At 37.1% G+C, this 13,277-nt stretch overlaps 1 protein-coding gene across 1 annotated transcript in view; it reads left to right on the top strand.

Moving 5' to 3' along the window:
* The window catches only part of PPM1D (protein phosphatase, Mg2+/Mn2+ dependent 1D), a 51,909-nt gene that overhangs the window by 36,501 nt on the left and 2,131 nt on the right, over positions 1–13,277 (top strand). The window contains exons 4-5 of the mRNA XM_046677672.1: positions 2,910–3,100; positions 8,796–9,038. Of these exons, the coding sequence (XP_046533628.1) occupies positions 2,910–3,100; positions 8,796–9,038 (434 nt within the window). The remainder of the gene's footprint in view (positions 1–2,909; positions 3,101–8,795; positions 9,039–13,277) is intronic.

Genomic DNA, 13,277 nt, shown 5'->3' on the forward strand with positions numbered 1-13,277 from the left:
CAAAATTGAAATTTAAGTATCATTTATAACTGCACAAAAAACATGAATACTTAGGTATAATTGTAATGCAGTATGTTCAAGATTTGTATGCTGAAAACTATAAAACACTGATGAAAGAAATCAAAGACCTAAATAGAGATGCACCATGTTCTTGGATTGGGAGAATCCGAGTAACAATAACAATATTGTTATTGTTAAGGTGGCATTTCTTTCCAAGCTGATCTATAGATTGAGGGCAATCCCAATCAAAACTCAGAGTTTTAGAAATTTAAGTTAGGAGAAATAGGCTCTTCTTCTGGGAATGTATTGAGGTTTAGTGAGAATGAAAGAAACAGCGATTGGGAAGATATTAGGGACTAGTGATTTAGGAGTTGTCACTGAAAGAGTAATTCTTACAGTTACAAGCTTACCTTGAGAGAATGACTTGCCAAAGGAGTGTGCATAGTTGCTTGACATAGCCATCCCTAGAAGGATCCATGAGAGCAATAGGGAACAGCCTAAGTGGAGAACTGGGAAGGACAGGAATGGGAAGGGAGATTGTTTTACTCTATATCTTTTTGTATCTTCTGGTTTTTTGTACCATGTGCATGTATTACCTATTCAAATAAATAACTTATTTAAAAATATTTTCAAATTTATATAGATACTAATGTTAGTTTATATGTGAGACACTGTGACCCTTCTTCAAGGTCGTATAATCTGCAATAGATGGAAAATTTTAATTTGTTTTTTCACCTGTATTTTAACTTTAGACATACTAGGGAATTCTGCTTTATATAAATTTATGTTCTTTCTTGGAGTGTCAATATTAATCCCCCAAAATGGGAAAAAACTGCTTTTGAAAGCTTTTAACATCACTTATGAACTGTGTAATTGCTGCCTTATTATTTATCTTAACTGTTTCCATGTTCATGTTTATAATTTCATCAACCAAGGAGTTTTTTTTGCTGGTTATAAAGAAGTAAATATGTCTTTGTAAGCCAACTTAGACTATAATTAGCTTTTAGTGGTCATGTGTGTTCTCTTTAGCCACTGAAGGATGAATTGCCCCTTTCAAGAGGCTGATTTAGCAATGAGTTTTGCTATTTTGAAGTGGAATAATTGATTTGAATTATTCTTTCCTTGGCCTCTGAGCATGTTTGAATTGGCCAGTATTTCTGACGGCTGGTAATGGTTAAGTTCAAATAAGGAAGGGAAAAGACAAAGAGCTTCCTCTTGTTGTTTAGCAAAAAGTCGGACCTGCCGAAAGGAGGCAAAAATGATTTACCCTCTTCTCTGAAAATTTTTTGCTTTTAATTTAGACCTTTCCCCAAAGTACTTCACAACAAACAAGAGAGGCAGAAATTAATATTTTCTCCTTTCTGTCTTCTCCTTCCCCAATTTTGGGGAGCAAAAAAAAACGTTTATATTGCTCCACTTACTTTGTCTTATGTATCACAGAAGAGTGGATGGTTTCAATAAATTGTTTTTTTTTCTGTTTCTGTTTTATTGATCTTTTTGTTGGCCTGAGTCAACTCAAAGTTCTTTTCTGTTGAACATTTTGAGGTTTATATCTAGTAGGTCTAAAAGGCAGGAGTTTAGGCATTGTTTTATATGTAGCTAATTAAGAAGGAGGATAACTATGTAAGAAAATTCTTTTTCTGGCTCACTGATAGGGTGAACTATTGATCTCCAAAGACTGGTCATATGGTAGATTAAGAGCATAAAAATGCTCATTTTTAGCTCTAGAATTTTATTCCAAGTGACTGGCACTCATTCTGTAAGTTTTGATATAGGCACTTTCTTGACCTACAGGTTAACAGGCAGTTTGCAGATAGCCACCAGGACCCCTCTTTGTAGAGCAGGTCCCACCCTGCCCCCCTTCTCTTTTCTTCACAATTATGTAGGTTGGTCTTGGCACTTCGCTCTTCCATATACATTTTAGAATCAGCTTGTCGAATTCTACAAAAATCTTTTTGGGATTTTGGTTGGAATTACATTGACTTTATAGGTTATTTTTGGAAGAATTAACATTTTTATAATATTGTCTTTTTTTTTTAAGATTTTATTTTTTTCCTTTTTCTCCCCAAAGCCCCCCGGTACATAGTTGTATATTCTTCATTGTGGGTCCCTCTAGTTGTGGCATGTGGGACGCCGCCTCAGGGTGGTTTGATGAGCAGTGCCATGTCCGCGCCCAGGATTCGAACCGACAAAACACTGGGCCACCTGCAGCGCAGCGCGCAAACTTAACCACTCGGCCACGGGACCAGCCCCCTAATATTAAGTCTTTATCTATGAATATAGTTTATTTATCCATTTATTTTTTATATAGTCTTTTTAATGTTTTGGAAGCTAATTGTATAATCTTCTCCATAAAAGACTTGCACGCCTTTTGTTAAATTCATTTCTAAGTACCTTACATTTGGTAAACTGTTGTAAATGGAATTGTTTAAAATTTTAATTTTCTATTTCTTGCTACTAAATAGAAATATAGTTGACTTTTATATATTGGGTTTGTATTTAACAACTTTGCTAAATGGTCCTATTTTGATAATTTATCCAATTTCATTTTTGTTTTTCATATAGAAATAAAATTATCTGCAAATAATGATAGTTTTAGTTTCTTCTTGTCAATTCATATATCTGATGTATTTTTACTGTCTTGCTAAGCTGGGAAGGACCTCCGGTATAGTATTGAAAGAGAAGTAGTGATAGAAGGCATACTTTTATCAAGTTAAGGGAGTTACCTTTTATTTCTAGTTTGCTAGGAGTTTTTTTTTTTTAATGTATAGCATGATGTATTTTGAAAGTTATTAAATGCTTTTCTGCATTTATTGTGTTGAACATCTAGATTTCCTCCTAAATGTGTTGCTGTGATATTATTAGCTTGGAAATAATATTTCTTGCTGCTTCTGCTCCCTGCCCCCCAGGAGATTTGTGGAGCTATGATTTCTTCAGCGGTGAGTTTGTGGTATCACCTGAACCAGACACAAGTGTCCACACTCTTGACCCCCAGAAGCACAAGTATATCATCTTGGGGAGTGATGGGCTTTGGAATATGATTCCACCTCAAGATGCCATCTCAATGTGCCAGGACCAAGAGGAGAAAAAATACTTGATGGTGAGCAAGTGACTCAATAATTTGATATTATTGTCTACACATTGTTGTGGTACTTTTGTCAGGGGTCTTGATTATGAACTATGGATATTCACCTTGAGCAGATTTTTGTATTTGGCTGGCTCTATAAATGGGTAAAACATAGATGTTGCAGCTCATTAAGGGAATGAGACAGGAAATAAGTAAATGAAACTAGATAACAAAACACAAACACTGACATTATTATGAACAGCCCTTGACTTTACAGGCCTTTGAAACCTCGCCAACTCTTTTTTTAAAAAAATAGAGATGTAATTCACATACCATAAAATTTACCCTTTTAAAAAAAATGTATAATTCGGTGGTTCTTAAAGTATGTTCTCAAAGTTATGCAACCATCTCCACTATCTAATTCCAGAACGCTTTTATCACTGTCCCCCAACAAACTCTATAACCATTAGCAATCATTCACTATCTCCTAGTACTGCCAACCCCTGGCAACCACTAATCTTTCTGTGTCTATTTATTTGCCTCTTTTGGGTATTTCATATAAATGAGATCATCCAATATGTGGCCTTTTGTGTCTGACTTCTTTCACTTAAGTGTAATGTTTTTAAGGCTCATCCATGTTGCTTGTATCAGCACTTTATTCCTTTTTATGGACTGAATTATTTTCCATTGATAGATATACCACATCTCATTTATCCATCCATTCATCAATTGATGGATATTTGAGTTGTTTGTACTTTTTGGCTATTATGCATTGACACTACTATGAACATTCATATACAAGTTTTTCTGTAGACATGTTTTCAGTACTCTTAGGTGTATACCTAGGGGTGGAATTGCTGGATCACATAGTAACTATATGTCACCTGTCCTTTTTTTAGTCAGTTGCAAACCTAGAAACAACTATCTGTGGGAAAATCCTTTTCTTTCCTTCCTGACTTCCTTGAAGATTGATTTCCTCTTTATTCTGAGTAATGACAAAGTAAGGAGAATTGGAAGAGTGCAGTGTTGTTGAAGGCAAGGAAAGAGAGTTTTGGGGTAGTATAGGCATAACCTCATTTTATTGCACTGCACTTTATTGCACTTCACAGACAGTGTTTTTTTTACAAGACCCTCCACCAGCAAAAAGGTTACAACTTGCTGAAGGCTCAGCTGATGGTTAACATTTTTAGCAATAGTTTTTATGATTAAGGTATGCACATTGTTCTTTTTAGACATAATGCTATTTCATACTTAATAGACTACAGTATAGTGTAAACATAACTTTTATGTGCACTAGGAAACCAAAAAATTCATGTGACTCACTTTATTATGTATACTCGCTTTATTGCGGTGGTCTGGAACTAAACCTGTAATATCTCCAAGGTGTGCCTGTAGTCAGCAATGTCAAATTCTGCAAACAAGTAGAGGCAGATACATGAGAACAGGGTATTGAGTTTTACAGTTAGGACCTTCTTCTTGACCTTCAAGGATGAAGAGTTTTGGTTGAAGTGATGAGGGCATGAGGAGATTAGAAGTAGAAAGAGTACTTTGTGAGCCCAGGAATAGATGTAGTGAATGTTCAGGAAGACAAGGGAGTGTGCCATTGTTAGCTTGAAAAAGTAGGGAGAGTCTTGAAAGTGGTTTTGTAGCCTTAAGAGAAAGATTGACAATTCAAGAGAAATAAGAGATAATTGATAGAATGAAGGTCCAGAACACATGGAAGTAACTGGGCTCAGTGGCTCAAAGGACATGATCTTTCTCTAAGATGGGAGGAATGGTAAAATGGAATATTTTCAAGTGAAAAAGAGGCAAAATAAAAGAACTTGTATTAATTTCCCTTGATTCATTCACTCAACTAACATATTAGGTACTAGATACAGGGGATACAAAGGTAAATAGGATATAGTCCTTGCTCAGCATTTACCATATTATTACAAATAGGATATATAAATCACTATCAATACCATTTGATTGTAAGTTGTTTAAAGGTAAGAGTTATGTCTTGATTCGTTTTTGCAACCTCAGGGCTATCATGTTGCATTTTGTCAGTCACATCAGATGTAGAACAAAGGTTAAATAAAATAAAGACTGTTTTGTCTCTTGGATTTAGAATTCCTTAGTGATTGGGATTGGGAGAACCTATTCATAAACAGCAAAGTGTTTTTCTTTTCTTTTCTTTTCTTTTTTTGAGGAAGATTAGCCCTGAGGTAACTGTTGCCAATCCTCCTCTTTTTGCTGAGGAAGACTAGCCCTGAGCTAACATCCGTGCCCATCTTCCTCTACATTATATGTCGGACGCCTACCACAACATGATGTGCCAGGCAGTGCCATGCCCCAACCTGGCATCCGAACTGGCAACCCCTGGGCCACCAAAGCGAAACGTGCGCACTTAACCACTGTGCCACTGGGCCGGCCCCCACAAAGTGGTTTTAAAATGAGTGTTGAAGGAAGCATCATATAACAATAATTAGAAGCCATGTTATGAGAACTGAGAGGGAGAAGATAGGAAATTTGGGAAGAATGCATAAGGAAGTTTTATGGACAAGAATGATATTTGACCAAGTCTTAAAGATGGGGTTGAATTTACCAGGCCATCCCTGAAAGGGTTAATTTTGATGAGTGGAGTCATAGTTACAGGGTCTGTCTCCACCTCTTCACATGTTGATTCTTATTGCCAGTATAACTGATTTGATTTTTATTAATGGATCTATTAGGCTTCCTATTTGGAGGCTGCTGTTAATTCTTTTTTTTCTCCTGAAGCTCCAGTGAATAGTTGTATATTCTAGTTCTAAATCCTTCTAGCTCTTCTATGTGAGCTGCCACCACAGCATGGCTACTGACAGACGAGTGGTGTGGTTCTGTGCCCAGGAACTGAACCCAGGCCACTGAAGCAGAGCGTGCCGAACTTTAACTGCTAGGCCATCAGGGCTGGCTCTCTGCCATTATATTCTAAATGAGAAATTTTGTAAGCTTGTTCTAAGGCAGCAGTGGTAAAAAAAAAACAACAGCAGCAACATATGCACACAAGAGCAAAAGAAATGCTTGAGTGGCAGAATGGACAGAACTTGGGTTTTTAAGGAGGGAGAGTATGATGACACCCAAATTTCTCACTGGTGACTGGTAGTTCTTATCAAGAAGAAACACATTATTTTGGGGGAGAGGGAAGGTAATTAGTTCAGATGTACGCATGTTGACTTGGAGGTGCCTCTGGTTCATCTAGATAGACATTTGAGAGAGAAGCCTGGAAATACTAAATTTGAGTGTTAACAGTGTTAGGTAAAGCTGTGACAATTTACAAGATCATCTCGTGAGACTGTGTGGTAGAAGAAAAGGACACAGTATTGGGGGGCTCATGTCAGCAGAATCAGTGAGCTGAGGGAATAGTGCAGGTCAGGCAGTGGGAATGGCTTATGTAGATTCTTTTCATTGAGCTTTGTGAGGAAAGGAAACAGGTCATACTGAAGAAGTAGAAGGTAGAGGAGTCCTTCAGCGAGGTCTCAGTGAGCTAGTGTTTGGAGAGTGATGAATGTGTGTGCTGGGGAATGTGATAGATTCAGGAATTAGAGATTGGTGCCGCCTTTCATCAGCTGTGAGGTGCATATTTTTTCGCCTAACATCTCTGAAATTGGAATGATTTTTCTGATTGATGGCATAGTGTATTACAGTTCAAGTGACAGTATTTTTTCTTTGTTTAGTGGCCCATAAAATGATGCTCTCATAACCCAAGGCTCATGGTATTCCACATTAAAAAAAATTCACTGCTGAAAAGCAAACTATATAAGTAAATGATCCACTATGAAGAAAATGAGCTAACTGATCCACTCAAATCATAAAAAGGACATTGGAGTAAAACTCCAAAAGAGGAGGATGAAAATAATAAAGAACAGAAACTAATGACATAGATTCACAAAACCCAGAAGTAGTTCTTTAAAAAGATAAACAAAGGCATTATCTTTCTAGAACAAGCAAAAAGCACAAAAAGAAGTGGAGTGGACATAGCTACACTTAAAAATAGAGATTTTTTTTTGCCTCATAATAATAAAACAACTTCATGATAATTAATTTGATAAATGAGAAAGGTTATTTAGAAAAGTATAAAATACTAATATTGACTTATGAAGGAATAAAAAGCTTTAATCAATTGTAACCATAAAATCAGTTGAATTGGTTTTAAAATATACCTACAAAAACAAACATTAGGCAAATTGTAGCAAATACTGAAGGAACGGGTAAATCCATATGTTATAAAAAAGTTTCAGAAAATAGAATATAGAAAGGCTGCTCCAAGCTTTAATATGGGATTAGTACCTTTGTTTTATGATACTAGTAAATCTTTTTTTTTTTTTTGTGGGGGGGGAAGATTAGCCCTGAGCTAACTACTGCCAGTCCTCCTCTTTTTGCCAAGGAAGCCTGGCCCTGAGCTAACATCCATGCCCATCTTCCTCTACTTTATATCTGGGACGGCTACCGCAGCATGGCGTGCCAAGCAGTGCCATGTCCACACCCGGGATCCGAACCAGTGAACCCCTAGCTGCAGAGAAGCGGAATGTGCGAACTTAACCGCTGTGCCACCGGGCCGGCCCCCAGACACTAGTAAATCTTGATAATAAAATTGCACAGAAAAGATAAGAGAAAGGAAAAAAAATCAATGGTAAAAAAAAATCATTACAAAATGGTACCTATATCTTGGTATTGTAAGGATGGCTTAATATTGGGGTTTTAAACACAGCAGCTGAGAGGAGTTATCTGCAGGTTGCCATCATTAATGTGTTCGAATACTGTAATATGCCCACAATCAGACAACCCCAAATAAAGATAATTCCCTGTTTTCCCAAGGAAAGGATGAAAAAAACTCCAGTTCTTTATCCAGTTTGAATATATAAACTTCAGGAGTATAGATGAAAGCCAAATGACTTATAGTACATTATATATTATTTTATCTAGTGCTTACAGTTTTATAGTATATGCTATGATTCTAGGTGCTTTTGCCATAGACATCTTTGCCACAAGCATTTTCGCCATGTAACTGATTGGCTGTAAGGCAATTTTGCCGTAAAAATAAACTAACGAAAAGTAAAGGGGCCAGCCTGGTGGCATAGCGGTTGGGTTCACACCCTCCACTTCAGCAGCCCCGGGGTTGCCGGTTTGGATCCCAGGTGCCAACCTGCGCACCGCTTATTGAGCCATGCTGTGGCATTTGTCCCACATATAAAGCGGAGGAAGATAGGCACAGGTGTTAGCTCAGAGCTAGTCTTGCTCAAAAAAAAGAAAGAAAAAGGAAAGAGGGACATTAAAAAGGACATCATGAAACATGAAAAAGGAGTAACAAACTTAAAACGACTTTATTGGTTTTTTTGGCTTGTTGACTCTCTCTTCATTTGGCATCCATTGCACTTTTTTTTCTGCTAAAATTTCTTCCTTCATTAAGAGAGGTGTCAGTTTCCAAATACTAGGGTGCATATCTGTAACTGAGCTTTGTGTTGTGTTGTGAAAAGCCTCCTACAGATGGTCCCTGAATTTAACCACAGGTTAAGGCCTTGTTTTATTATTTTTTTAAATTTAGAGCAATACTGTTTTAACGTCGTTTTGGGGACTGTGAATAATGTTTGGAATTTTGGAAATTTAATTTATTTAGGCCGTATTAAACACCTGATTTTTAGTTTGATAGATATAGTGGTGACTTAATCTGAGTTGTTAACCTTCCTTCTCTTTGTTCTTTTAAATACAGGGTGAGCACAGACAATCTTGTGCCAAAATGCTTGTGAATCGAGCACTGGGCCGCTGGAGGCAGCGTATGCTTCGAGCAGACAATACTAGTGCCATAGTGATCTGCATCTCTCCAGGAGTGGACAGTCGGGGAAACTTCACCAATGAAGATGAGCTCTATCTGAACCTGACTGATAGCCCTTCCTATAATAGTCAGGAAACCTCAGTGATGGCTCCTTCCCCCTGTTCTACACCACCAGTCAAGGTATATACTTCTATAGTATTTAAGTTGTTTTAATAGACAGAATGTCTTTGGTTCATGTTGCCTGGAAACAGTTTTCAGATTCTTTATGTAATGGGACTTTCGATTTGAACTAGGTTCAAAAAAGTGGTGGCTCTTTGTCATGTGACTATCATCAGTGAGCCATCTTCACGTTGGTACTAATCTGAATGCCAGCTGTATGTACAGCACCTAGTAGGAAGGGGATTGGATGTGGCTCCTGAAGATTATTAACAGAATTAATGTTTGATCTTCTTCTAATCCTATGAACATTGGTAAAGCATTTAAAAGTTTGTGAAGCACTTTCATATATGGTATTTCATTTGAACCTCATAACTCAGAAAAGTAAATAGTTCAGCTGTTATTCCATTTTATGAGTAAGACTGAGAGATTAAGCAAGTTGAACAGGATCATACAGAATCAAGATTGAACTGGACCTTAGGATGTCAGACCTCAGAATTGGTTGTATATTACTACAGATAAGAAACATCATTCCTATTTTTTATCCATGTTGATAATGAAAGAGTTTAAGATATGCTTTGAAATAAACAAATTTAAATAGTACCGTATTTCCCTTTTTCTGATTTTATCCCAGTTTTTTCCTACTAAAAATTAGTCATATTGATAACTGCCTTGATATACCAGGCCTTCTGAGAATGTGCTTTCAGAAGACCATTAAAATGGGAAATACAGGGGCTGGCCCAGTGGTGCAGCAGTTAAGTTTGCATGCTCCTCTTTGGCGGCCCAGGGTTCACCAGTTTGGATCCCAGACGCAGACTTACACACTGTTTATCAGGCCATGCTTTAGCAGGCGTCCCATATATAAATAGAGGAAGATGGGCACGGACGTTAGCTCAGGGCCAGTCTTCCTCAGCAAAGAGAGGAGGATTCGTGGTGGATGTTAGCTCAGGGCTAATCTTCCTCAAAAAATTTTTTTTAATAAAATGAGAAATATGGTGGATTTTATGTCATGTATTCGAGCAATTTTTAAAGGTACTCAGCTACACAGTACAAAGAATTTAATTAATTCTGGGTATTGTGATCTTATACTCAGCGTTTGGAAATTTACTATTACTGCTTTGCTTTCTTTTACTTCACTTATATATGGCAACCCAATTTTCCTTACTTGGACACTTCATTTAGAAATTGACAAAGTAATATTTTATACTAATTTTCTTAAAATAATTTCTTATTAAAGCTTTCTTTTCTTTGAAAACTCTTGAATGATAATACAGATTGAAACCTTTTAAAGTTCTTCATTCTCCTTTGAAAGTTGTGAAGGAGCTTATGTTCGTTTGAGTATTTTCCTATTTCTGAATTTGATTGTATTACTCTCATGTTCCCTAGTGTATTTGTTTTTTTTGTTGTTTTTTGTGAAGTTATTTTGCGATGAGGAAGAGTGGCTCTGAGCTGACATCTGTGCCAGTCTTCCTCTATTTTGTATATGGAACACTGCCCCAGTTTGGCTTCATGAGTGGTGTGTGGGTCCACGCCTGGGATCTGAACCTGTGAACCTCAGGCCGCGAAGCAGAGTGTGTGAACTTAACCACTGCGCCACTGGGCCAGCCCTCCCCCCCCCACCCCCAGTGTATTTATATTTGAATAACTGACCTTTAGGCAGAATAGAGGAGGAGACATTAGGGTGGAGGTAAGAGTGAGGGGACAGGAGCCAGTCCAGTGGCACAGCAGTTAAGTTCACACGTTCTGCTTTGGTGGCCTGGGGTTTGCCGGTTAGGATCCTGGGTGCAGGCATATGCACCGCACTGTTTGTCAAGCCGTGCTGTGGCAGGCGTCCCACATATAAAGTAGAGGAGGATGGGCATGGATGTTAGCTCAGGGCCAGTCTTCCTCAGCAAAAAGAGGAGGATTGGCAGCAGATGTTAGCTCAGGGCCAATCTTCCTTAAAGAAAAAAAAAAAAAAGAGTGAGGGGACAGAGAACATTGTGATATGAATAAGTATTCTTAATATTGATCCCAAGTAAAAATCACTGTGGTCTGCTGATTGGCATTAGTAAAATTGTACATAAATCACACATAAAATATGTTTAAAAATCACTTGTAAAATTCTAAGAAATGAGCAAATAATAATAATAAAGTAAAGAGAAGGAGATTTATATGTGTACTAACTTATATGTAGGCATGGTTATTTGTTAACCAGTTGGTCCCACTTAAATATGGGGAAATATTTAGAGCCATTCAGAATAATTAGTATTGTTGGCTCTAACCTAACAAATAAATAAAAGCAAATAATATAATGACATTTTGGTTAATTTTGAATGGTTTTTAAGACTTACCACATTTTGGGGGCCAGCCCCGTGGCCGAGTGGTTAAGTTCACGCACTCTGCTTTGGTGACCCAGGGTTTCGCTGGTTTGGATCCTGGGCGTGGACATGGCAATGCTCATCAGGCTATGCTGAGGTGGCATCCCACATAGCACAACTAGAAGGACCCACAACTAAAAATACACAACTATGTACCAGGGGGCTTTGGGAAGAAAAAGGAGAAATAAGATCTTTAAAAAACAAGAAAAAGATCACATTTAGACTAGGCATTTGAGACTAGGTTTATTTATCTATAAACATGTCAACTTCTGTTTGAATCTTAATGTAAATCAGTAGTCAGAACTTTGTTTGGGGCCGGATATAGTAGAAGTGCCTCTAAGTGATAGATTACTATGGCACACATTTCCTTCTCCATCTTTTCTTTGGGGCTAACTAAATTTAGCTGTTTTTACAAGCCAAGAGCTATCGGAAGGGGGAATGAGGAAGAGAATTCTTTCAGAAAATTAACACTTAGTTTCAATTGTGTTCTAGGCACAATTTGTAATTAGTTATTTAATGTTGGATTGTAAGATAGATGGAGTGAGAAAGTTGATCTCTGAAGGAGTAAAACTTTCAATGTATTTTTAGGAGGTAATCTCATTATCACAGATGTTTTATGAACATAGAAGGCTTACCAATACAGGTACTTAATGTGGCATGAGTCTAACAAGTTTAAGCAGTTGCCTGTGCTAACAGATGCAATGTATTCCCACAGAATGCCAATAAATAGAGAAGGAAAAGGAAAAATTCAAGGAGAAAGTGGGGGAAGAAAAGCCAGCGCACTGTAGTGTCAGAATAATAGTCTGTGAATTTAAAAAGGCACAGCACAACAGAAATTACAATAAATTGTGTTAACTCTGAAATTGTCCCATTGTTTTTCTTTTATAAAGGAATTCCATCTAATATCTAACCTTGTTATACATACTAGAGCAATACGGTCTATTCCTATAAATGGCTTGATTAGTACCTTTTTTCTTACGCCTAAATTATTGATAAGATTGTTTTGCAGTAGGAATCCTTTTATCTAGAGAACTTAGCTGCTGCCTGGTCTTGTTGCAAATCCTTCTTCTATATTAAAGCAGAATGAACTCTGGGTCAGCAATTACGTATGACTAGATACAGCTTTCTGTGGTCAGCAAGAACATACTTGTGAGCAGGGTAGGCATTGGAATCAACCTAATACAGAGGGATAAACTCACATACATACAACTCTTGCTGATATTATTGAAAGCCATATGTAAATATTCTAGAACAGAGACTCTTCTGTTACACTTTGTCAACACTGGTACTTTGAAATAAGGTTGTTGCCTGACATCTAGTCAGTGTTAAAACAGATAAAAATTGGGCTTTCAATAAACCATGCAGTGTAAAATAAATAAATGAACCAATGACCCCAGAAAGAAAGAGTATATTCTTAGTAAAAAAGAGAAGCAGTCTGTTCAGGGCAGTACCAAATTAGGCTTTCTCATCTCCAGTCTCCATTGGACCTAGTCAGTTTGTTTTTTTCAGTAAAGTGTGTTCATGTTTATGGTTAGATTGAAATACTTTTAGATGGCTTGAGTTCCCCTTTTTTTACTTCTAGACACATTAAAGGAAATGTTATAAATGTACTTTTATATAGCACGTTTTTGAAAGGTGTTTATTCCTAAGGAATTTTATGTCAGAAGAAGTCCAGATAATATGTCTTCATTTACCATTCTACAAAAGAGTTTGCTTGGACATTTTATTAATATTTTAATAAATTTGATTTGAGAGAAAATGATTGAGGGAAATGTTAGTTATGCACTTGACAGGGAGAGAGCATTTATGCTTAAGCTCTGTCCTTGAGAAACTCCTAAGGCAATGATTTTGTAAAATATTATTACAATGGAAGATTTGGGTTTGGTAAGAAGAGTGTTCTTGC

This window comes from Equus quagga, chromosome 11 (genome assembly GCF_021613505.1).
Source record: "Equus quagga isolate Etosha38 chromosome 11, UCLA_HA_Equagga_1.0, whole genome shotgun sequence".
Lineage (NCBI taxonomy): Eukaryota > Metazoa > Chordata > Mammalia > Perissodactyla > Equidae > Equus > Equus quagga.